This window comes from Eupeodes corollae, chromosome 1, assembly GCF_945859685.1.
Source record: "Eupeodes corollae chromosome 1, idEupCoro1.1, whole genome shotgun sequence".
Lineage (NCBI taxonomy): Eukaryota > Metazoa > Arthropoda > Insecta > Diptera > Syrphidae > Eupeodes > Eupeodes corollae.
In genome coordinates, this window is record NC_079147.1 from 16,330,172 (window position 1) to 16,357,542 (window position 27,371).

Consider the following 27,371-nt stretch of genomic DNA (forward strand, 5'->3'; position numbering starts at 1 on the left):
ACGGGTACTACTATCTATCATTATTTATCTATTCAAAATTAATTTAAGTTACTCGTCGCTTGAGCGCTATTGAAGGCTGTAACTGAGCGCTTGATTGGTGCTACTTTCGTTTCGAATTCACACACTGGTGCTCTATCGTATGACTGATCAAGGTCAGCAGGTACTCAGAAAAGTTTTTATTTTTGAATTCTTGGTAAACAACTAAGTAGTAGAATACTTAAAACAATTTCTGTTTGTCAAAACTTTAAACGTTTTTTTCGTAAAACTATTGTTTTTTTGAATATTTAGAATGAAACAACAACAACTTGTGTGTGCTACCACCAAGTTCATAGGCTGGAGTTATAGCTATTTCACGGGGACCAACCCGATCATCAGACTCTTTTAGTGGTGCTTAATCGCTTTATGTTCAATTTAATTTTTGAAGAACTTTTGCCCGAGCTGGGCTTGAACAAGCGATCTAGCGTGTGAGGAGCTAGTGCACTACGCACTACGCCACCGCACCCACATGAAAGTTGTAAGCCAATTACAGGTTTTTTCGTTCTATCGAACTATACTGAACCGATTAGCATTTTTCTAAGCACACACAAGTAATTGTTGTTGTTTTATTCAGGTTCCTTCTATTATCTCCTCTCTTTTTCATAGGCCAACGATTTCGATTGGATTCCTATGAGGAGGGAGATGGGGCGAAAGAGTTGACACGGGTCAAGATTTTTAATTTTTACAATTCTAAGGAGGTTTTTTGTATGATTTGTTTTTTTTTTTTTTTTAATTGGCGGACAGGATAACTCACACAGTTTTTAACTGATTCAAGAGGGTTATAATTTGCAAACAAAATTCAAAAGTTTACCCTTATTACAAAAAAAAACATCGAAAACAAATTGACAAAATTGAACTTTGTTATCTGAGGTACATATGTCAATTTACGATTGTTTGGTGTTTTTGTTTTTTATTGGTTTAACTGGAAGATATATGTTTTAAAAACAAAAAACAATTATTTTTTTCCTTTCAAAGCACCGTTTGAGAAGTTAGAATGCCCGCCTACTGATATCATTTGCTGTGAAGGCCTCGGCAGATTTATTTTTACAATCAGAAGCCATCATGACCAACATTTGTTTGTTTTTCAATAAACAGGGTGGGCCAAGAATTCGTTAAGATTTAAATGAAACTTAGCGGGGCGCGGGCGGGGGCACTAGCTCGGTTCTTGGAAATTCAGTCGCAATGGATCGCTTCGCGGGGCCGCAAGGCGCTTACTGCTTGAAACAGTTTTATTTAAATAACTTTTCGCTCATTACTGTGAGACGCTTATTTCGCGTTGAATATGGTTTACATGACTTAAGTCAGTGTCCAAGTGCTCCTTTAATAAAGAAATGGGAGAAGAAGTTCGAAGAGACGGGATCTACACTAAATGTGAAACAAACCGACGGTCCGCGGACTTCTCTGAGCGAAGAGAACGTGCAGCAAGTTTCTGCTTCTGTTCGACGTGATCCAGATTTATCGACGCGTAAACGTTCGGCTGAATTAGGATTATCCTGCACATCATTACGCCGTATTTTAAAATAAGATTTGAAATTAAACCCATATAAGATCCAGTTAGTGCAAGAACTAAACCATAATGATTTAAATTTGCGTAAGTCAATTCAGTAATTTTGACAACATCTTATTCTCTGACGAAGCCCATTTCCACCTAAATGGACATGTAAACAAACAGAATTGTAGGTATTGGAGCAGCGAAAATCCTAAAGCTAAACATGAGAGGCCACTTCACTCTCCTAAGGTAACATTATGGGCTGCAATTTCAGCAAAAAGAATCATCGGACCTTACTTTTTTGAAGATTCTCTAAGCCGTCCAGTTACTGTTAATTCTACCGAGTATGTAAAAATGTTACGGGAGTTCTTAGCACCGATGCTACTGGAATTTGCTGGCTATAATCGTAACACATGGTTTCAATAAGATGGAGCAACATGTCACACATCGAACGAGTCCTTGCCGGTGGTCAAAGAAATGTTTCCGGAAAAGCTGATTTCTAGACTAGGTGACATCCCATGGCCACCCAGAAGTCCAGATCTATCTCCCGCAGACTTTTATGGGGTTATTTAAAGAGTCGTGTCTACATTGATAAACCGAATATACTCCGTCAAATTAAAAAAAAATCATCGAAGAGATGTCGTTGATCTCGCGGTCTCTTTGCAGAAGAGTATTCAAAAACTTCAGGGCTCGCTTAGATGAGTGCAGAAACCGTAACGGTGGTCATTTAGACGGTATAATTTAAAAAAAAATTACAACTAATTAGCTTTCTCATAAATAAACGATTTCTAAAATATGTTAAATGGTTTTTTTATACGATTTTTTCAAATGTTAACTAATTTATGGCCCACCCTGTATAATAAATATTGTTATTAGATTTCAAAAAGATTAATTCATTCCTTCCAGATCAAAAAAAAACTCAAAAAACGGTCATAATTCACGCGGTAACATGTATCGTATTGTATTGAAAATGAATAGACGTGATAAGAACTTTTCTAAATATCAATCTAAAAAGCTGATACATATTCGAATAGTGATTTGTTCACTAACCTATAATATCTTTTGGTTTTTTAAGTCTTCAAGTATACGTTGGAATTTGGAAACTAGTTTAAAACTTCGAAATATTCTTCTTAATTAAAACTTAAATCTTCTTTCTTTCCATTGTTTACAAATATGTATCAACATTTTGTATGTGGAACAACATTTTCTACCTACTCCTGAAAAAGCGAAAAATCATGTTTTAGAAGCGTACGAATGCGAAATTGACATAGTTTTACAGTAGTTTTATTTCTTTTTAGATATTAACTACTGGGGCCTGACTATGTAACTCGATTCTACAATGAAATTGCTCGAATTCGAAAAATTGGTACTATGTATCTATTTGACTACTTTCGAACATACGAGAATCGAATAGTTCTAGTAGTGTCAACTATATTCTTATGAACTTGCGAATAAATGAGGAACTACGTAACTCGAAAGTAGAATTCAAAACAAGGCAAAATCGAAAATAATCACTCTACAAAAAATGTGTTTGCGAGCGAAGTTTTTTTGTCAAGGTGTAAGTCAAATTTTAAATATTACATTACACCTGGAATTCGTGATTTTTCCAAAAATAGCGTTTGAACTTTCGTTTCTCTCCTCATTGATTTCAAAATTCATCATCAACGATTTTTCGATTGAGACCAAAACTTCGGCAAGTACTTTTGTCATGGTTTGCTTTGCAATTTCAGCGTTCTTGTCACCATCGATTTGGTTTTGGTAACAGCCTGTTGCCAAAAATTTCAATGCTGCTGATAACTTTATGATAATCGGAACAGCATTTTGTCTTCTGCGTGTAGTCATGTCGGATGATATGGTATTAAGTAAGAACATAAAGCCGTCTTTAGAAAAATGATAATTCTTAACAAAATCAAATCTACCATATAAAGGGTGATTTTTTTGAGGTTAGGATTTTCATGCATTAGTATTTGACAGATCACGCGGGATTTCAGACATGGTGCCAAAAAGAAAAAGATGCTCAGTATGCTTTGACATTTCATCATGAATAGACTTACTAACGAGCAACGCTTGCAAATCATTGAATTTTATTACCAAAATAAGTGTTCGGTTCGAAATGTGTTTCGCACTTTACGTCCGATTTATGGTCTACATAATCGACCAAGTGAGCAAACAATTAATGCGATTGTGACCAAGTTTCGCACTCAGTTTACTTTATTGGACATTAAACCAACCACACGAATGCGTACAGTGCGTACAGAAGAGAATATTGCGTCTGTTTCTGAGAGTGTTGCTGAAGACCGTGAAATGTCGATTCGTCGGGTTTGTGTTATTCGACCACATGGAAGATTTTACGCAAAGATCTTGGTGTAAAACCGTATAAAATACAGCTCGTGCAAGAACTGAAGCCGAACGATCTGCCACAACGTCGAATTTGCAGTGAATGGGCCCCAGAAAAGTTGGCAGAAAATCCGCTTTTTTATCGACAAATTTTGTTCAGCGATGAGGCTCATTTCTGGTTGAATGGCTACGTAAATAAGCAAAATTGCCGCATTTGGAGTGAAGAGCAACCAGAAGCCGTTCAAGAACTGCCCATGCATCCCGAAAAATGCACTGTTTGGTGTGGTTTGTATGCTGGTGGAATCATTGGACCGTATTTTTTCAAAGATGCTGTTGGACGCAACGTTACGGTGAATGGCGATCGCTATCGTTCAATGCTAACAAACTTTTTGTTGCCAAAAATGGAAGAACTGAACTTGGTTGACATGTGGTTTCAACAAGATGGCGCTACATGCCACACAGCTCGCGATTCTATGGCCATTTTGAGGGAAAACTTCGGAGAATAATTCATCTCAAGGAATGGACCGGTAAGTTGGCCACCAAGATCATGCGATTTGACGACTTTAGACTATTTTTTGTGGGGCTACGTCAAGTCTAAAGTCTACACAAATAAGCCAGCAACTATTCCAGCTTTGGAAGACAACATTTCCGAAGAAATTCGGGCTATTCCGGCCGAAATGCTCGAAAAAGTTACCCAAAATTGGACTTTCCGAATGGACCACCTAAGACGCAACTGCGGTCAACATTTAAATGAAATTATCTTCAAAAAGTAAATGTCATGGACCAATCTAACGTTTCAAATAAAGAATCGATGATATTTTGCAAATTTTATGCGTTTTTTTTTTTTTAAAGTTCTCAAGCTCTTAAAAAATCACCGTTTACATATATGTACAAACCTTTTCCCACACAGCTCTGTTATGTTGGAATTATCTCTTATGCTTCTGCGTTCAATTTGCTCGTACCGTTCATCAATTCCTTGCAAATCAAACCAAATTCCAATGGGTTCCATTTTTGTAATAATTATTCTTGTCCAAAAATTTGATGCTTTATTTTTGTTTTGTTTTTAAAACTGTCAAACACCTCGATACTCGTTCAAAAGTAGAACATTTTTTGAAAAAAGTTGGTATAACCGGCATTCGCTTCTACTTTTATACGTAGTACGATTCGAAAGTAGAATCGGAAATGAGTTTCGAATAGAATCAAAAGTAGAATCGAGATACATAGTAAGGCCCCTGTATTTATTTTTGTATGTCAAGTCATTAAGTAAAAAGGAGAATTTTTAAACTTTTAATAAATAGGTTATGAATAAGAAATTGATTCACGGAGTGTATGTAAGACTGATAAACAACTCATGTTGATCTTATAAAAATTTGATAAATAAAAACCTCAATTGACTTAAAAAGTACTTTTGTTTCCCATCTTCAACAGTAAATATCATTGAAAAAATTACAGAAGAGATAAATAAAAAGTTTCGAATTTCTTAAGACATAATTATGGACAAAAATTGGTGATTATTTAACTCGGAAGCAATTAAATTGTTTTATGTATTTTATTTTTATTTTTATATGAAATGGGTGTTCAAAAAAGAAACATAAAAATCAAAAAATCTAAATACAAATTATTCAAAATGAAGCACAGAAAAAAATTGAAGGATCTCTCTCAGTATTTTTACATGATGTGCAGGAAAATTAGTTAAGAACCAAAAGCATAGATACAAAAAAGAAACAGAACACATAAACTAAGCATAGATTTTTTCTTTTGAAGTAAAGAAACAAGAAATAAACAGAAAACAAAAATTGTTAAGCTTTTAAAAGCCGTTGTCAATTAATTAGTATTTAAACTCAACATCAGAAACCAACACAAAATGTCCCTTAATTTGTTATTATTTTGTTTTTCTATTTTGTATTATTTTGATTACATAAAATTTATGAGAAAGCAATAGAAATAGCGATAAACTGCTTTGAAATACACAAAAAGCGATTAAGTAGATTTAAACTTTTATGCATACCATCTAAGGGATTCACCAAACCCGAACTGTTCCAGTCGAATTCCACAGCTGGGACATCAGTTTTTCCAGCCGTCGTCGATGCAGATGCGGATGTGGATATTTGGCTATCAGAACGATTTCTATAATCGGTGGTCGTGCTATTTTTAGATGATTTCTCGGGTTTCATTGGCTCCAAGGGATTAAAACTCAAATTGGCCGCGAATCGTGGCATAGAACTGTTCCATTTTTCGCCATAGAGCTGCATGGGAATCAAGATTTTTTGTATAGATATAGAGACATACAAACATTTACACTAAGAAAAAGATTATCCGAGGTAGATCCAATCACTTACGATATTCCTAGAATCGACGCCGAGTGATTTAATCAACGAATGTCGCACTTCCGAATTGATCCATTGGTGTTCCAGGGCTTTGGCTGTATCAATTTGTTTGATCGCCGTCAGTTTGCTGAGATCACCACCTGTCGCTGCTGGTGGAGAATTTTCTCCTTCTTCGTCGACGTTTTCTTGCTCGTCTGGATTGGCAACAGGAAACATCATCTCTAGAATGGGCTTAAGCTTATCGTTGAGGTTTGCCAAATTGAAACCGCTATTGCTTGATGGAATGCTGCTTGCTTCATTCGTTTCAACAACTTCGCTAAATTCCCCAAAGTCATCATCTTCGTCGTCTTCTTCGGAGTGTTTTGATGTTTCAGTGGGATCATCTGCCATCTCCGATGAAGCTGAACAAACTGAGGCTTTTCTCGGCTCCGTTGCTGTTGTGGGTACTGAAAAGTCTTGGAAGTCATCGAAATCATCGACCTCCAAGTCGTCCAGATTGGATTTCTCCGTAGGTTGAATATTGTCAGTTGTTTGAGCTGTCACCTGTGGCGCAACAGCTTCCGTTGCAAAGCTAGAGAATTGGCTGAAATCAGCCTCGAACACTGGTTCGGTGATATTTTCTTCGATAGTTTCTTCATCTTGCTTCTCAAGATCATCATCAGCCTTGACTTCAACGGTGTTCGCTATTTCACTTGGTACCACAATCGCAGGAGCAGGGAACGCCTCAAACTCAGCGAAATCATCTTCTGGCTCCTCACCACTTCGCCCAGCACCATATTTTTCGAGCTCGTCTGCTATTTTCAGAGTTTCTATCGGAACTGAATTGAGTTCTTCGTCCGGTGTGGATACCACGTCAACTGGATTCACCTCCAGACACATATCTGCCACATCATCGACCTTAAGAATTGTCTCGGGTTCTTCGAGTTTTGGTTTCGTCAACTCTTCCGATACTGGGGTGGTGCTCTTCGAGTGGTTACTTAGTGAGTCGAATTTGAGTGAGGGCAAACTAATGTTATCATCGTATTTGCCCATGTCGTCGTGGGCGGGAAATTCTTCAGGTTCTTCGTCGTCATCGAGGTCAACGCATGGCGGAAGATCAACATCCTCATCTTCCTCTGGTTCGTATTCGAACGGCGGTGGGCTGTTAGCTTCTATTATGTAAGGTAAATCATTTTTGACGTCAGTTTTTGTAGAATTCGGTGGCGGATAGAACGAAAGTGAGGGATTTTTGTTTACGAATAAATTTGTATCTATTGTGCCGTCGTCGTCGTCGCCGTTATTTATTTCTTTTGAGGGGAAATCAAAAGCTGTGTCGGGCAGAGGTGGAGAAGATGAAGTTTTATTTTCTGTGCTTTGTGTTGGATCGGGCAATTTTGCTACGTGTACAGGTGTCACTGGCAAAGATGAAACTAATAGAGAAAAGAGAATTTATCAAAAAGTGATCATGTAAGATTTCTTTATTTTGTTCAATGTTAGTAAGATATCTTATCATTTGAACGCTGATTTCGTTTTGAAAGAAATAATTGTTTGCTGCAACAAAAGAATTGTTGTTTTATATCGGACGTGATAAGATAAGTTCTTTGGCTGATAAACACATCAGCATTAGCGTTGGAAGTGGTGTTATTAAAAAAGAAGAAGCATATTAATTGCTCTTACATTTTTATAACAAACCAAGGAATTTCTTTTTTACTTTTACAACTTTTATCAACGAAAAAATAAAAAAGACCCCCAAGATTAGTTTTGTTTTCTCTGAGATAGAAAGCTTGTGTTAACAGATAAAGAAAACACGGCCATGTTCTTAAAGATACATTATGCCTATCTCTGTACTTAAAGCTTATAAGAACTTTATATTCAAATACATTTTAATTGCATCAAGTAAATTTTGATTTTGAGTCATATCAGAACTTATAAATATAAAACTTCAGTAGAAAAAAGTCAAAGCAAATCTAAAAACCACTATAATTTTTCTAGAATGGTCTTTATTGATCGACAAACTCCGATTTAACTAATATCGAATCTAGCTTCTATGTTGCTATATTTGTAAGCAAGAGCAAGTGACCTTGAAAAAATGTTCCTACAGATCTACATACCAAATTAGTGTTTAAAAAGCTATCATCGATTTGCTCAGAGACCAAGGCCTAACGCAACTATTAATAGCTGATAAAATACACCGAAGTAATAATTTATTTTATTCATACTTCCAAAAATATATATTCGTACGGGAAAATACATGAATGGTATTAAGTAAACAACAGCTTTAAGAATAGCATCTTTAAGATGAACTAAAACAAAAAGTCTTCGTAAACGCAAGTAGCTCAACAGTTTTAAGAGTTAGCAACAATTGAAACCTCGTAAAATGTTAAATAGTATTAAGAAATAGAGATTACTTTGTAACATTCAGCCCGATCATTGGTAAACTTTACTTCAATTCGTAAAATTTAGATTAGCTACATCAGAAAATTAAGTAATTTGATGTGAAAACGGGCTTTTCATTTGTTGACATACAAAGGGATATTAATGTTCCACATCTGCTAAGAGGATATGAAGATGAACCTACTTGAGTAAGTTAACTTCAGAAATGTTTATATGGATTAAATCAAGCTTCTAGGTGTTAGAACCAAACCTTTGCCAAACTTCTAAAGGCTTTTATATTCCGACCGTGCCTGTATTAGTATTGATAATGCAAATACGAATTATGTTTGGCGATTGATTTAGATGATAGCCTTATTAGAATAACAGATCATTGTGAAATTTTGAGGTTTTGTGAGCATCTTAAACAAAATGTCAAAATTAAGATTTTTCCCGCTAGATTCATATTAATCAATCGCAATATGTTAAACGCTTGCTTTCAAGGTTTAACATTTCGGATGCTGTTCACTTTTCGACAAGCGTTTGGCAGCCTATCGAAAACCAGTAGCAACATTGCCAAGATGCAATCCGAGAAGCCGCCTCTGATGTGCTGGGTTTCAAGCAGCAACCAACAAGGAACCACTGGGGTGGAATCGGCTAAGGTGATTGTTGACTATCAATTTTTTGATAGTCAAATTGACTATCATTTTCATTCCGTCTGTGTAATATGATTCAACTCAATTGAATTCGATTGAACAATTTCAGATTCAAATTGTCCAAATTCGTTGTTGCCTTGGTGAAATTTTAAATTGATTCTTATAAAATATCTAAATAAAAGTTTCAAATTAGCTGATTTTGAATAAAATTCTTACTTTTCTTGCTCTTTTTCGAATGTCGTAAGGTTTGTCGGTCACAGGAATGTATTTTTTAAAAGAAACAAAGTGAACTAAGAAAATTTTCCAGTCGTTTGTGTAAGCGTCTGGTAGCTCTATTCGGAATAAACAAATTTGTCTGAAAACGACTATTACATTTTTTTGTGATAGCTTTTTAAATATCAATTTGACTATCACCTTATGTAGATCAAATTCGATCATTTTGATTGTTATTTATCACCTTAGCCGATTCCACCCCCTGGTTTGATGAGGAATGTCGGCAGGCAAATGCAGCCAAACAACAGGCACGCAAAGCGGCGCTACATAAAAGGACGAGAGCTGCTAATGAGCTCTATGAGGCGAGAAGAACACCAACTGTATAACGGCGAAGACGAACCGAATTCCGCTATCAGGCAGGATGATGATCTATTCAACATAGACGAAGAAAACCAACAATCCCGTCCTCCCGACTTAAACAAAGTAAAGATTGACATATCTAAGCTGAAGTCTAATAAAGCCGCTGGAGCAGATGGCTTGAATGCCGATCTCTTTAAAGTAGCTGGAGATAAGTTGGTTAGGAGCATGCACCAACTTATCTGTAAGATATGGTCAAAAGACCATATTGTTTGCCCGATCCTGAAAAAAGGAGACCCTCTAAACTGCACCAACTATAGTGGAATCAGTCTACTTAACATCGCCTATAAAATCTTCTCTTCCGTAATATGTGAACGTCTAAAGCCATCGTTAACAGCCTGATAGGTCCTTATCAGTGTGGATTTAGACCAGGAAAGTCCACAGTTGATCAAATATTCACATTACGGCAGATCCTGAAAAAAACCCAAGAACACCAAATCGACACCCACCATCTTTTCATCGATTTCAAGGACGCATATGACAGCATCTACAGGGACGAGATGTATAGAGCCATGTCTAGTTTTGGCATCTTTCCCAAACTAGTCCGTTTGTGCAGGATGACCATGGAGAATTCAGGCTGCTCCATAAAGGTTGGAAACAACTTACCAGAACCTTTCGATGTCAAAAAAGCTTTTAGACAAGGTCATGCGCTGTCATGTGATTTTTTTAACATCGTGCTTGAAAGAATAGTGAAGAGCTCACACGTCAACACTAGAGGAACTATCTTTCAAAAGTCTTTCAAATTACTAGCATATGCTGATGACATTGACATAATCGGAAGAACTCAGCGTGATGTCAATGGGGCTTTTGTGAGTATTGAGGCAGAGGCGGCAAAAATGGGTTTAGCGGTTAATGAGGGCAAAACAAAGTACATGCTGTCGTCAAGAAAGGACATACAACACCGACGTCTTGGGCAAAACGTCACCATCGAGAGACGTAACTGTATGGGAGAGCGGAAAAAAGTCTGTAAAATCTGAACTTCTAAACGAATTTTAATGAAATTTTAAACACATGTTAAGATTAGTCTTATACATGCTTGGTCAAAATTTGGTCAAGAAAAAATTATTAGAAAAAAAGTTATTGACATTTTTCTAAAATTTCAGGCTTTTGATGTTATATTTAAATAAGAGTTTTTTTTTAGTAAAATCTTAACTTTTTATTTTGAACAAAATATTATTACTAACTATGTATATTATAAAATTAAATAAATAAATAGATAAATACATAAAAAAAATAAATAAAAAACAATTATGAGGTAGTAATTTTATGACGCTAAAATGAGATTTTTAGCGTCTGCGCTGATTGGAAGTATTTTCTTTTTTGCCTGTGGCCTTAAACCTGTTATTTTTGGATCTGAGGATATGAGTATGTGATGCATCACATCTTCATTCATCGCAATTCGGCTGCATTTTCTCGAATGAAACCTGCGGTAGGCTTTATAATCCTTATTTCGGCATTCTTGGGCTTCCTCGGAGAGCGATCCAACAGGAAATGCACAGCTTTTAATTATTTCTTCTCCTTGGATCAAAATCTTATGTACGGTTGCTGGCATATTGTACCATTTATATTTCTCAACAAACAGTTCAGCAGTTTCCCACATGTAAGCTGCACTTTTTTTTAAATCTAATTATTCATTCGACGTTATTACTTCAAGGACAACATCCAACCGCCGAATTAGGGATTCACTAACTCCAGTGATTTCTGAAGTCATGGTTGGATTTGCAAAAAATCTTCTGGAGGTGTTGCCGTCATTACTTGTCCCCGTACCTTGTTTTACAAGATCGACAATGATGCCCAGTTTTTCACGAAACTCCTGCTGAATTTTCTTCTTCTGAGCATCTCTAATATGGCGGGTCTCATTGTTGGTTCTCCATGCTTTAAATGGCAAATTGTAGGCAACATGGAGGATACACTCCATAAATTTTATCCGAGCGTGAAGAGGAGACATTCCCATTTTCAAAGCTTTCCTGTTTACAGCTTTGGTTCTTATATTTGTCAATTTATTCATTCCAGAAGTTGTAGTTCCACATATGAAACAGGAAGAAGAACAGAAGCTGCAGGAGTTTCTGTTATAGATTGAGCTGTCTTCCCGTCCAGCATTGTGAACATGAGTTCGTGTTTGATTGTAAACTGACGTTCGCCTATTTGAATTATCGTCTGAGTTAAATTACTGATTTCCGTATCTATTCTTTGTTTCTCGTTTCGTATGATTTCTGCAGTTTCTTTAACAAAAGAAAATTGGATGGCTCTGCAGTATCTTGTAGAGGATGGTCGATCGTTGTTCCACACAATAATATCCCTGTTATCCTCCCTTTCAAAATATGGTAGAAGATTTTGAACATCATGTCCATTAGTGATAAGTTCACTACACAACACCGAATAAGGAATTTCGATTGAATGCATTTTAATGTATTGAATTCACTATTCACTATATGTATATTTGTTATTATATTTCACTTCACTTTCACTTATTGATTGATCAGAGTAAACATTTTTCTTAAACACCTTGCACAAATGGTCAATAACTCAATACTGACTTTTTTTTAATTTAATCCTTTATATATATAGATTTAAGTAAGAGATTTTATTCTAATAAGACAGGTAATACAAAATTACGCAATACACAACAAAAACAAAGCAATAAAACTTTAAAAATAACACCTTTTTTATTTCTACCTGCCCTACTTTTAGCAAAAAACTAAAAAAATAAAGGATTATCCCTAATCCTTTTCTTTATTTTTTTAAGCTCTATCATATAATTTAAAATATCATAAAACTATATTGCTTTTCGTGTGTTCTTTCCAAGAAAATTGAGTTCAAAGTTGAAAAAATTTTCCGGGCAGAAATAAATGGTTTCGCAAAAATCGAAATTCTCAGACCTGTGTCAATGTATTAATTTTGTTTTATTTTTAAAATAAAGTTTGACATTTTTTCTTAAAATAATGGGCTTAACCAGTTCATTCTGACAATTAATAACGAGGAAATCAAACTTTTTGGTAAACACCACCGTCAAAACACAGTTTTTTGAAATCCGATTCAGTGAAACATTTTTGATCATAACTTCCACATCTGCACGTATCTGCAGCTGATTTTTTCTGTGCTTTTACATAAATGCATGGAACATATGCTGGCATACTTACTTTCTTATAGTCTTTTGGAGCTTTTTTTTTAAATCAAAAAGTTTAAAAAAAAAACACAATTTTCCTAGTACTTAAGCTTCAGACTACTTATAGAAGGTATCTTTTATAAATAATCATTTTTTTTTTATTTTAGATAATCGAAAATAGACCAATTAAATTATTTAAGAAGCTAGAGAATTTATTTAAAGGAACTTCGGAAAAAAACATCTCAAAATTTGTTGAAAATACGGTTCGCGATTTGAGTAAAATTATTTTTCAACTTTGAGGGCTTGTAAATCAGAACATACAATATATATGTTGAAAAATACTTTTAAATCATACGCTCGGGTTATATAAGAGTACTTAAACATAAAATTTAAAAGGATAAATATAACTTCTTAAAAAGACTTTTTTCCGCTCTCGCACCACTGTGCGGCGTAGTACCTGGCCTAGCAACACTAAGTACTGGGACAGCTTAGAACTAATGTGAAGAAATTTGGCGTTAATAACTTCGTACATAAATGTGAAATGAGCCGTAACTGTCTGACTGGTAGATTCACATATAGACCATGAATATTATGTAGCACTTTTAGGTATCGTAGAGCCTTGAAATTTGGCAAATTGAAAGGTTGGCTTGGAACAAAGGCAAAATCAAAAGCCAAGGTTGGAGCTTTTGGCATGACATTACATTCAATTAATCAAAAATGTTTAGTAAGACATTTTTCAAGAAGTTTCATTTTTAATTTGTTATTTATTACTTTTGAACTGACCTCTTTACACATTTAAAAAGTAAATAATTCACGCTAATACTAAAAATGGAAATATACATTCAACGCAATTAAATTGTTAAATTTTAAGCATTTTTAAGAGTGTTGTTGATACTGTCCGTAAAAATGAAGAAAACTAAGGTTTGCCGATTCTTGTGGGTCTTTGGAATTAGGGTTGCCACAAATGATATTACGCCATATTTTGCATAACCATAAGGCTTTTTAATTTTATTTAAAATTATATTTCCACCCTTTGAAACCCCAGCAACGTGATATCTTCCCTGTTGGGTCATTGGAATGCATCAACATGATATGGATTTTCATTAAAAATTCATCTTCAGTCATGATGTTCAATTGTATCTTAGAGACCAAGTTAATAATCAGAATTGTTGCATTTGTTGCTCAGTGAGTTGACTTTCAATTGCGACAATTGGTTTCCAAATATTGTTCGCAAAAGACACTGGTGTCGAAGCCGAGTTTTTGAATCTTTCTTACTAAATTTTAATAAACATTGATTTACTTAAAATGTAATGGAGAAGATATTTGGTTTGCTGAACAATTATTTTAAATGATTTGCTTGTTATCTCATGAAACAACTGCATTACAAAAAAGGATAATTTAAGTAAAACTACTAACGTTTTTAAACTATTTACTCTTGTCCAATTCAAATCACTTGGAAAACGCAAAGATAAAAATGTAGAGCACGGAAATTCACTTCGTTTGAAGATCGAAACAAAAACGAAATCGATATTGGCCAAAGTTTTAAATTTCATTTCGAGTAAAAGTGAAATTAACAACCTGGCTGATTAATGTGAACGACTTTTATTTTTAAAAATATTGGTTTACACATGAGCAACAAAAAAATCTCAATTTTGCAATAAATGTTTCCTAAAAGTTTTATTTCTCTAAGATATTGTAAAAAAGACTCTTTAAATAAAAGTTTCTTACCACAAATTCCAACTGCTGCTGTATAGGACTATGGTTCTACCAATACTCACTTATGGATTCGAGACTTAAGTACTCAGGAAAAGATAACTCGCCTTTTATTCTCGTTCGAGAAAAAAGTTTTACAAAGAATAGTTGGCCCCATATGTGAGGAAGTACAGTTTCGGAGAAGGTATAACAATGAGGAACTAGATAAAGCTTAGTAGACTCCCGTGGGATGAGCACGTTACTCGCATTTTTTTTAATAATAAGCGCATTCTAGGGGGTAATAATACCCTTATTATGTAGACACAGTGTGAGCACTAGGAAAGTTAGAGAGGGGTTTAAAGGAGTTGTCGGTGCACATTGGTTTTGAATTCCCGAATGCAATATTCAGAAATTCAAAACCAATGGCTGGGAAAGACAGAGTGTGGCAAGGCATTCCACATTCGCGTAGAACGGCTAAAAAATGAATCTCTGTACTTCATATTACGGCCGAAGTTAGGCTCAACGGTAAACTGATGGGCATTTCTAGAAGCGCGAGTATTACGGTTGAACTGTTTAAAGGGAGGAATGAAACTGACTATTTCTCTAGAGCATAAACCGCTAAAATAAAGGTAAATGAGGGCGACGTAAATGATCTTATGATGGTAATATCACTAATCAATCTAAATGCTCTACGTTCAATACTGTCCAAGAGGCTTAAATAAGTTCCAGGAGAACCAGCCCAGATATGGGAGTTATGGGAGTGGGCTCACAAGACCAAAATTGTTCTATTCGGTAGAACTGGCTTTAGGCAATACGTTCGACGTCCAGAAAATTCCGAGTTTAAGCCTCGGTACACCATTAAAACGGTTTAGTATGGAGGTGCTAAAGTGATGGCATGGGTCAGTTTCTCATATGCTGGGGTAGAATCGGGTAAGGTGATTTGTGATAGGTGACAGTCACAATCAACAAATTCGGTCTGTGTAATGTGATAGTCACCGGTGACAATCATGATTTTGTGACTTTTTCTGGTGACAGCTCTTTAGTTGTCACTTTCATTGGAAATTGATTTTTCTTTTTAGTTGCTGAAATTTCAAGACAATATGAATGTGTTTGTGCCTTTGATTTTACTTTCTGAAAATGAAAATATTAATCATAATAGAAATGTCCGGCTCTTGAGGATTAACCTCCGCAATAAAATAAACATTCTTGATCTTCCAAGTCCAAAGTAAGTACGCATATGTGCTATATATGCGGTCAACACACATTCCCCCTATTTTCGACTAGCCGTGACTTTAAATTTTCTTGGAGGTGGTGGCTACCAAAGGCAAGTTGGCGCTGACTGGTCAGCTCCAATAGGCCAAAGTACAATACTTGTGAGGTTATTTCTTTGACCTTAAAACAAATGGAGAGGAAATTGTGCCCACTTACAATCAAATTTAATCAATGGGCTTCAAAAGCAACAAAAATGTTCTTCTACGAAAAATATAAAATTTCCTGGAGGTAGGATTTTTTTCTTAGTAAAAATTAACTAACTTTATTACTTGTTTTTTATTTTATTATTTGTTTCCTAGTAATCGGCTGCATTGATGGGAGTCATATTATGATTCTCCGCCCTTTGGAAAATGAGCATATATGTATTTTAATAGAAAAGGAAGACATAGTGTAAACGCTATGATCGTAAGTCAATTTTTTGATTCATTAATATTTGTTGCCTCGATCTGCAACGAGAACAGAAAAATTCTGGCAATAAATGCAAAATATGGCGGGAGTGCTCACGACAGCTTTGTATCGAGACAGAGTGCTCAACGAGAAAAGTTAAATGCTGACTATTTATCATCATCGTGGCTACTTGGTACATCAAAACTTATAATTACATAATAATCCGTATAGCTTCAGATCGGTTTCTGAATACAACCACTGAAATTGTAACAAACGTCAGTGAATTTCTTTTAAAGTGATACCAAATTCTAAACAAAATTTGGTGATCACCATACACAGACGCAAAAATTAGTTTGATCACAAAGGTGACAATCAAAAGTCACCTAAGCCGATTCCACCCCTGGTGTTGGCCCCATACATCAAATCATTGGCACGATGGACCAGCGCGTTTATGTGGATATAATGTCCAGTGTGATGCTGCCTTATGCGAGTTGGTATGCCGAAACACACCAGTATGTCTGCCAAGGAATGGTTTCGGGTCAATGGGGTTGAGGTCATGGAATGGCCAGCTCAGTCGCCTGACCTCAATCCCATAGAAAATTTATGGTCAGATGTGAAAAAGGGTGTTTCGAGGAAACATGGAACCAAATTCCAGTTGAGCGTTGTCAGGCCCTTGTGAACTCTATGCCACCCAGATGTGCAGCAATTATAAAAAACAAAGGATTTTCCACAAAATACTGACAAAAAAATTTTAATATTGAATATTTTTTTTAGTTTTTATACTTTATTTTGTTTACTCCTATTATTTTGAACAATTCGTTTTGGCTTTATTTTGATAAAATTCATGTTTTTACTACCTTATTCGTTTAAAAAAAAGTAGTCTTTAAGCATAATAATAAAAAACTGGATTACCTATTTTGTACAAAAGAAAAAATAAATTTAAAAAAATTATACAACTTTTGAGTCACAATTTAAAATAAAAAGAACAGGCACTCCTATTTTTTTGAACACAACTGTAAGTGCAATCGGTCGATGAGCGAGGAAGTGCTTACCTGGAAAGTCCTTTCCAGTAACATTTATGGTAGAACACACTGGAAGATTTACGTGGATTAGGACAATTGGAGCCTTTGGCCCCGTAACTGGACGACGTCGGACAACAACTGAGAAACGTTGACAAGCATATTGAACGAGGCCCGGACCGAATCTCGGTTGTGGCAGAGATAACCAAGTCATTGGCCGGGCCGACGAAGTAAATTAGCAAATGACCGAAATGGTCATCGAAAACTACATGAAAGTATATATGTATGTAGTGCTTCAATCGTTTTTTTTAAACACCAAAATGAGACTAAACTACGGAAGGTGACAGTTAACGCTAAAGAAAAAGTTCAAAAATAATAAATTAATGTAAATGTATTATGGCTAAATACACTAGGTTAGGTTAGGTTAGCTTAAAGTGGCTGTCCATGATGGAATGGGACACACCTAGGCCAATTTAATGGCCCATTGTTATACCACATGCATTTTGAGGCTTCCTCCTAACCTCAAGCAAACCAGTTTGAGTCCCTTAGGAAATGTGAGAGGCTGATTATGCTAATATGATTCAGATCGTTTAAGTCGTGTTTTTTCAGCTAGAGCAGGGCATGTACAGAAAAGTTAAAGAACTGTTTCCTCCTCTTCCTCGTCTATACAGGTTAGGTTAGGTTATAGTGGCTGTCCAAGATGGAACGGACACACTTAGGCCAGTTTAATGGCCCATTGTGATACCACATGAATCTTGAGGCTTCCTCCTATGCTCAATGGAACCAGTTAGAGTCTCTTACGAAACGTGAGAGGCTGATCATCCCGATATGATTTAGATCGTTTAGATCGTTAAAGAAGAATTCTCCTAGGTAATTCTTGCGTTTTCGAGCTAGAGCAGGGCATGTGCAGAGAAGATGAAGAACCGTTTCTTCCTCTTCCTCGTCCATACAGCTTCTGCAAAAGTCATTTGAGAATACGCCTAGTCTCATGGCGTGCTTTCCTATTAGACAGTGTCCGGTTATGACACCTATTATCGAGCTTATATGCGATCTGCTTAGAGAGAGCAAGCACCTTGAACGTTTTAAATCCAGTGTTGGCCAGATGTTTTTTGTGGCTTGACACGTGGTGATGTTGGTCCACCTGGTGCCTGCCCTCCTCACAGCGTCTTGCATTAGTAGCAGTTTACAAGTAGCGATTGGTATGCCAGTACTTGCCAAACGTGGTAGGATGGGTTGTACTGTACTGTTCCTGGCGAGTTCATCTGCCTTACAGTTACCTGGAATGTCTCTATGGCCCGGCACCCAGCAAAGGTGAATATTAAACTGTTGCGCCATCTCCATTAGAGATGATCGACAGTTATGGACTGTTATAGAGTTTGTAGAGACTGAGTCCAGAGATTTGATAGCGGCCTGGCTGTCGGAGAAAATACGGATATCAGATGTTGATATCACGTTTTCTTTGAGCCATGACAAGACTTCCTTAATCGCCAAAAGTTCCGCCTGGAACACGCTACAATGATTGGGAAGGCGGAATGAGAGACTTAATTTCAGTCGTTCAGAGTACACACCACCACCAACCCCTTCTTTGGTCTTTGAGCCATCTGTGTAAAAGTGGATTGACTCATCCTCTAAGAATGTCCTATCCTCCCAAAAAGATCTGGTAGGTATAGAGATCTGGAAATTCCTATCGAATTGTAGTTGGGGGATGGTGTAGTCTGTGTGCTTTGGAATTGATTCTAAGTACCTTAGAATTACGGAGTGGCCAATGTTGTTGTTAGTCCACTGCGACGAAGCATTGAGGCGGATAGCAGAGCTTGCAGCTATTTGTTTACTAAATATGTCAAGAGGTGTAAGGTAGAGCAAGGTGTCCAGTGCCGCAGACGGGGTCGTGCGAAGCGATCCGCTTATATATAGGCAGGCTGAACGTTGGACTTTATTTATCTTATCCCTGTGTATACCTTTCTCTAAAGCAGTCCACCATACTACCACAACGTACGTTAAAATCGGTCTGGTTACCGATGTGTATAGCCAATGCGTGATTTTGGGTTGTAAACCCCATTTATTACCAATAGCTTTTTTGCAAGAAAAGAGAGCTACAGTGGCTTTTTTGACTCTTTCCTGTACGTTGCGTTTCCAATTTAGTTTTTTGTCTAAGACAAGACCTAGGTATTTGGCCTCGTCTGAGAATTTTAATTGGATTCCTTTAATGTAAGGAGGGTTGACAAATGGAATTTTGTATCTCCTCGAAAATAAGACCAGATCGGTTTTGTGTGGGTTAACACCCAGTCCACACCGATCAGCCCAGAGTATTAGTCTGTCCAAGGCATTTTGTAAGAGTTCTTTTAGGATATTAAGATGCTTTCCTGAAACTGCTATAGCAACGTCGTCCGCATAGGCTATCACTCTGAAACCCTCCGCATCCAGACTAGTTAGGATTTCATTCACCACTAGGTTCCAGAGGAGAGGGGATAGAACACCACCTTGCGGTGTCCCTCTACTAACGAATCGTCTGCTAGAAGAGTTGCCCAGTTTTGAATTAATTATTCGTCTATACAGCTTCTGCAAAAGTCATTTGAGAATACGTGCTTTCCTATTAGACAGTGTCCGGTTATGGCACCTATTATCGACCTTTTATGCGATATGCTTGGAGATAGCAAGCACCGTGATCGCTTTAAATCAAGTGTTGGCCAGATTTTTTTTTTAATACACTAATTATTTTTCTATCAATTAGATATTTATTTCAAGTACAACAAATAATAAGAAGCTGAAGGCGCAGAAAAGAACTTACTGAATTCATTATTAGATGCGTTTTGTCTATTTGTACTACTAATTGCCATTCTACTTTTATTTTAAATGGCACATACGTTGCAAATCGAAAGATGTATGCCAATAAAGGTTGATTAAGAGGTTGTATTAAGGAAAATGGAGAGGATTGTTACTACATAAAGAATTTCTTAAGCGCAAATAAGTCAACAAGGATTCATTATTGAATCGTTTATACGTTTTGTAGAAAAGTTAATATAATTTTGTTCTTAATGTAATCATCATTCTATCTTAAAGACTTAAAGTCAATTGGTTTCACTAACATACTTTTACTCTCAAATAAAAATAAAACTAACTAACAAAACCGTAACATATGCTAGTTGAAGATATAAAAAAAAAACTTGCAAACAAAGCATATCGGCTCTTAACCCACAAAAGCTTTTATAACAATAGCCAACCCAAAAAATCAAAGTAGATAAATCTATGGCGAGGCTAATTTGAACGGTAGTAAGACAAGGATGAAGGGGGTGTTATTATTTTGGGAGGCAATTTGTATTTAGCTAGCAACAATAATGAGAAGAAAAATCAACATCGTTAATTGTGTCATCAGAACGTTATCTTTAGTAGGTGTGGGCGGAAGATGATACTTTTTTATATCTCTCACTAAATTTAAGCTAAGAACTTGGATATAACTATGGGTATCTATGGAAGGTACCGTCTCGAGAACTATACAAAGTGTTAGTATATACATTTTATTTGATTTTGTTGAGATAAAGCCTCTTCTTACCTTCGAACTGCTGATGATGATCATCGACGATAGCAAAGTCTCCAAAGTCATCTTCCACCAGAGGAGGTGGTGCATCGGCAATGCAATCAATTGGCGGCGGAGTATTACAAACGAATGGTGGAATGGAGCTCGACATTCTAGTAGAGGATTCTCCAAGTTAAAACTTGGAACTTAAACAAACAGCAACCAAACAAAAAACGAAAAACGAAAAAAAAATCCCAAAAAACACTCGAAGTGCTTTAATTTCTATTGAATGCCTCCTCTTGACATTCCGCTTCTTTTCCCAGCTGAAAATTGTTAATATCGACTCGACTGTGGTATCCCAGACAGATGTTTAAACAACGTCAACGTCCTTTACACGTAGAATTTGCCAACTGTGATGATTAAACGACAATTAGCGAGCTAATGCACTCTCACCTTGTTTTCGTCGTCGTTTTTTTTTTTATTATAATTCGTTTAGGTCGTGTCGTTTGCAGTATGACACATCGAACTGGATTTGGGGGGAAAGGAAAGAAAGGTAAGTTTTGTGAGACTCCGCTCGCAAAGGGGCGAACAGCAGGCAGTCGATCCCACCTTTAATGTTTGAAGCAGTTGGTGTCTTGTCTGTTGTCGACGTAGTTCAGGACAAAATTTGAGTTTCCTGCTTCTGCTGGTTTTTGGGATGTGTAAATAAAATGCGCAAGAGGAAAATTGTAAAACTTAAATAAAACAAAAAAAAACACGGAAATTTCGTTGCTGGTTTTTCTTCTTTCTTTCTTTTGGCAAAATCAATAACACTTGAAAATGCAGCTGGAAAAAGTTTAAACTGAGCTTCCAACAATTCACATTCACTTCATAATGGAACTTAATTAATTTGCATTCGATTGAAGCGATTATTTATGGGAAATTCGAAGTTTTTTTGTTTAATTTTTCGAATGGAAAACCCAAAAATTTTCATGGACCACGGATCGAAGTTTTCAATTGCTTCCCTATTCACAATAAGTGGAAGTGGAAAAAAAAGTTGACACCTGTGAACCCTGTGAAGGAGATGACAAGTTCAGATGGCGATTGTGACGACATCTTTTAGTGAAACTGAGTAGTTTGAAATCAATCACAATGAACAGTTTTGGGATGTCGATGAAATTGAGCTACAAAAACAAACAACAGTGTCTGTCAAACTGTTATCATAGATAATAAGGACAAGCTTACATTAGAAGATTCAAAAGTAAGGATGTTTTTCTAAAGGTAGCCACACACAATAATGGACTCCGAACTTCTTTAATTCCAAACTGGCTGAAAATCCAGTTGGATCGACCGAATGCAATTAGCAGAGCTATAAGATGTTTCTATTTTTTAAACTCTGAGCATGTCGAGTACACTCTAAGTAGAGTTAAAGATCATAAGGAAAACCTTTTACTAGCGATTGATAATATAGATATCGACTGCTAGTCAATTAATATTCCTTAAAAGTAATTCGACCCATTAAGAAGTACTGCCTATTTCTTGTAGGTTTAGCAAAAAAATAATAATCAATTTATGTTTATTTCTAAGCCTCAATAAGTTTTTTTTTTAACCTAACGATGGTTAATTGACTTCCTGCGAATATCGGCGGCAAAGAGGATATGGAAGGACCACTTCTGCATACTGCAGGATAATAAGGACCAAGAAAGCGAAACTTTGTTGTTAAATATGTGCGCAGAAAAGATTCTACAAACTTCCAGACTAATCGAATCGAATAAAAACACGTCCGTTTGGACGAGAACAAAATAGAGAGTGATTTATTACGTTACGTTATTTTATTAGTTAACAAAAAGTACTAAGAAACATAGGGTGTATGTACATTAAATAGGTATTGTATATTCTATTTCAACACCCCCACTGAATGTACAATCTATTTGAATTTAAGTCCAATAGCTGAAGAGCAAAACAAATGTTTTTGGTGATTAACTGCCTTCGTCAGAAAATCGGCTGACATCTGTGATGTATTGATGTAATTGAGCTTGACTTCACCTTCGTTTATCTTGTCTCGTACAAAGTGGTGCCTGACGTCTATGTGCTTCGTCCGTGGGTGATAAGCAGTAGTCAATCCCAAACAAATAGCACCTTTGTTGTCACAATTAATCGTTGTTGATGTTGAAGTACATGGAACAAGTTCCTTTTCCAAACTCTTGAGCCATATAGCTTCCTGCACGGCTGAGGATACTGCCATATACTCAGCTTCCGTTGATGACAGGGCGCCAGTCGGTTGTTTCTTCGTATTCCACGAAACTGCCGCTTTTCCAGAATAGAAAACGTAGCCTGTAGTTGATCGACGGTCATCACTATCGTTCGCCCAATCTGCATCGCAAAATCCAATTACTTCACGATCCTTGGATTAACAGAACTCTAGCTTAGCATTAGCTGTTTCCTTCAAGTAGCGTAGGATTCTTTTGACAGCGGTCCAGTGTGGCTTGCCATAATTGTTGCTGAAACGAGATACATTACTTACAGCAAAACTTACGTCGGGCCTTGACACCTGCGCAGCAAACATGATGCACCCAACCGCCTCTTGGTATGGAATATTGGACAATTCATTTCTTTCTTCTTCAGATTGAGGACACATAAGTTTTGTAAGCTTCTGGTTATGGTCCATCGGCGTGTTCACAGGATTGCAGTCTGACATTTCGAATCGTGCCAATATCTCCCTGATGTAATGTTCTTGGTCAATGCTGATAGACCCCTTCTCACGATTTCGTTTTATTTGAATTCCTAAAACAAAACGGGCCTCTCCCATGTCCTTCATGTGGAAAGAACTGTGAAGATACAATTTTAGTTTTTTCTTTGTTTCAAAATCTTTGGAGAAAATTAAAATGTCATCGACATATACAGCTACAATAATCGGACTTGCATTCTTGTGAGAAAAATATACACACGGGTCAACTTTTGATTTCTCCAATCCAAACTGTAGAAGTGCGGTGTCTAGCTTCTCATTCCAAAGCCTACTAGCCTGCTTTAGACCATATAGGGATTTCTTCAAGCGACATACTTTACCAGTTTTATCAGAAAACCCTTCAGGTTGTAGCATGTAAATCAAGTCCGGTAAATCTCCCTGCAAGAATGCAGTCACTGCATCCATCTGGTCTATATCGAGATCATACTGAGCGGCTAATTAAATCAAAAAACGTATTGTACTGTAGCGCACCACCGGAGAAAAGGTTTCCTCGTAGTCAATGCCTTTTCGTTGTGAACAACCTTTTACTACCAAGCGGGCTTTATAGCGACAAATTGCACCATCGGAATTGCGTTTAGTCTTGAAAACCCATTTTTTTATCAGATGGCAAATTGACAAGCTCCCAAGTATCATTCTTCTTCAATGAATCTAGCTCATCTGCCATTGCTTGTCGCCAACATTCCGAATCTGCTCTACTAAGAGCTTCATTTAAAGTAAAAGGGTCATGCAACTCACCTGTTTTTACTGCATACGATATGTAGTCGTCTCTCTTTATCGGTTTCGGTATTCGATTGCTTCTCCTCATCTGGTCTGGTGCTTCTATCGTGCTCGAAACTGAATGCGGTAGAATGTATTCGATTTCACTATTCTTACTTCTTTCAATGGTTGGCTCATCAATGGTTTCCGGAAATATCTCGTCGATGTTGTTGATCTCACTTGCAGCATCAGAATATTCATCAGAATCACACTCAGAGACCTCGCTGACAACGCCTGTAACTTCACCATCTTTACCTGAAGCTGAACCAATCTCGAATAAATAGGAACTTAAATCATCATCCACTGGATATAGATGCTCATCTTCGAAAAATATAACGTCACGGCTAATCACTATCCTGTCTTTGTTTTGATTGTAAAGTCTATAATTTTTCGTGCCATCACAGTATCCAAGGAATACACATGCCTCTGACTTCGCATCCAACTTCTTCCTTTTCTGCTTCGGTATGTGCACCATCGCCTTGCAACCAAATGTTCGCAAGAAACTCATATCAGGCGCAACACCAGTCCACGCTTCCTCAGGGACTTTACATGTTGATGAACTACTCGGAGATCTATTGATAAGGAACACTGCTGTAGAGACTGCTTCTGCCCAAAAATGCTTTGGGAGATTAGCATCAAGGAGCATACATCGTGCCTTTTCGATGATAGTTCTATTCATCCTTTCAATTAGACCGTTGTGTTCGGGTGTGTAAGGTGCTGTTGTAAGATGCTGAATTCCTGACTGACGAAGTAAACTCTGAAATTCTTTTCCACAGTGTTCAGATCCATTGTCTGTTCTCAGTGCCTTTATATTCTTGTTGCATTCGTTTTCCACACGGGCCTTAAATTCTCTAAAAAGATTCAACGTTTCTGACTTCGCACGCAAAAAATACACAAACGTTTTCCTTGTGAAATCATCCACAAACGTCAAAATATAACGTGCACCACCCATGCTCGCAACATTGATCGGCCCACACAAGTCGGAGTGTATTAACTGCAACACATCACTTGCCCTGGCACCTGGTTTCTTAAATGGCCTACGGCACTGTTTGCCCTTGGCACAGATCTCACAATTTACATTTTCCTGAGTACTTTCTAAATTTGAATAACCAAAACCATTTAGAATGCTTCGAACGCTACTAAAATTTAAATGACCCATTCTTCTATGCCATAAATTTATAGCATGATCTACACGATTTGCTGTAAAAGCAAAATCTTTATCTGTACAATCCAGCTTGAAAAGCTCTCCATCAAGAGAAGCTGAGGCCAATAAATTATTATCTGGATCATAGATTTTACAACCTTTAGAGTCAAAAATCACTTTATTTCTTTTGCGTACGATCTGACTCACAGAAAGAAGGTTAGCACAGAGGTCAGGTATGCATAACACATTTTCCACCTTGACCTTGCAATCATCAATTGGTAAATACACATTTCCAGTACTCTCTACATTCAATCGCATATTGTTAGCCACTACCACCTCGCTGTTCACCTTCACACCTTGATTGACATCCGACAAAAGCCTTGGGTCTGAGCACATATGTGCGAATGCACCGGAATCAACATACCATGCACCTGGTTGCACGGATGAAACAGAAAACGATGTGTATAAGGACGTCGGTTTGAATACCTGTTTGTTGGATTGCTTCGAAGGACAATTTCGTGCAAAATGTCCAAAATTGTTGCACTGGTAACATCTAGGACCACTGCTACCACTAACGCCACCACCGCCGGTATTACTGCCAACAGTAGAGACAACATCACGACCACTTGAACCACCACCAGCACCATTGTATCTCTTCTTCTGAAAGCGACGTTTGCCACCATAAAAAGCAACTGCATCCGACTCATTCAACTTCACATCCTGAAGTATCTTTGTCTTGACTGAATCGCCAGTGATTTTCATGCCGCAGCTCTCAATACCCATAATCATAGGCTTGTAATTGTCACTTAATCCAGCCAATAACAAAGTACCTACCCATTCCTCCGTAACCTTTAGACCGATGCCATTCAGTTTGTGTGCTGTCGAGATAATGTCGTTCACGTACACTTCCACGGATGAACAGTCTTCTAGCTTTGTGCTAATGAGTTTGCGCAACAAACCCACTCTCCGAGACAGCCCGTTGTCTTCAAACGCAGACTGCAATCTATCCCAACATTCCTTTGCAGTTGTTGTGTCCTGGACAAGGACATAGTTTATGGGTTCTAAGAGAAGGATTATTCTCGACCTCGCCATGGTGATTCTCTTCATGTCTTCTTCCTCATCGCTCACAACGCAGGACCACAAATCCTCAAGCTCGAGATATGCCTGAACTGCGAAGCGCCACGTGTCGTAGTTTTCTCGCCCTTTGAGTTTCTGAATAGATGGGAGGATGTTAGCCATTATTATAAATTTCGTCTGTTGTTAAATATAATAATATAAATGAATAATATAAATGATTTATCTATTTAGGAGCTTCTGGGCCCATAACCTGTTGTTAAATATGTGCGCAGAAAAGATTCTACAAACTTCCAGACTAATCGAATCGAATAAAAACACGTCCGTTTTGGATGAGAACAAAATAGAGAGTGATTTATTACGTTACGTTATTTTATTAGTTAACAAAGAGTACTAAGAAACATAGGGTGCATGTACATTGTACATTAAATAGGTATTGTATATTCTATTTCAACAAACTTCTACAGACTGCATTCTAACAAAGCAGATGGCTTGAATGCCGACCTCTTTAAAACAGCTGGAAATAATTTGGTTAGGATAATGTACCCACTTATCTGTAGGATGTCGTCGAACGAAAGCATACCCAATAAACGGAACCTAAGTATTGTTTGCCCGATTCTGAAAAAAAGAAACTCTCTAAACTGCACCAACTATAGAGGCATTAGTCTACTTAACATCATTTACAAAATCTTCTCGGCAGTAATATGTGAACGTCTAGAGCCCATCGTTAAAAATCTGAAAGTCCACAGTTGATACAAATATTCACATAACGATAGATCCTGGAAAAACCCCAAGAACATCAAGTCGACCCCACTATATTTCATCGATTTCAAAACTATTACTAACCGCTGTTTCTTT

At 36.9% G+C, this 27,371-nt stretch overlaps 1 protein-coding gene across 1 annotated transcript in view; it reads right to left on the reverse strand.

The window, feature by feature from the left end:
• LOC129953703 (uncharacterized) overlaps nt 1-21,823 on the reverse strand; it is a 35,750-nt gene extending 13,927 nt beyond the window's left edge. Inside the window, exons 1-3 of the mRNA XM_056067067.1 lie at nt 20,851-21,823; nt 6,202-7,598; nt 5,871-6,108 (exon numbers count right to left, since the gene is read on the reverse strand). Coding sequence (XP_055923042.1) covers nt 5,871-6,108; nt 6,202-7,598; nt 20,851-20,986 — 1,771 coding nt within the window. The 5' untranslated portion in view covers nt 20,987-21,823. The remainder of the gene's footprint in view (nt 1-5,870; nt 6,109-6,201; nt 7,599-20,850) is intronic.
• Between the last annotated feature and the right edge of the window lie 5,548 nt (nt 21,824-27,371).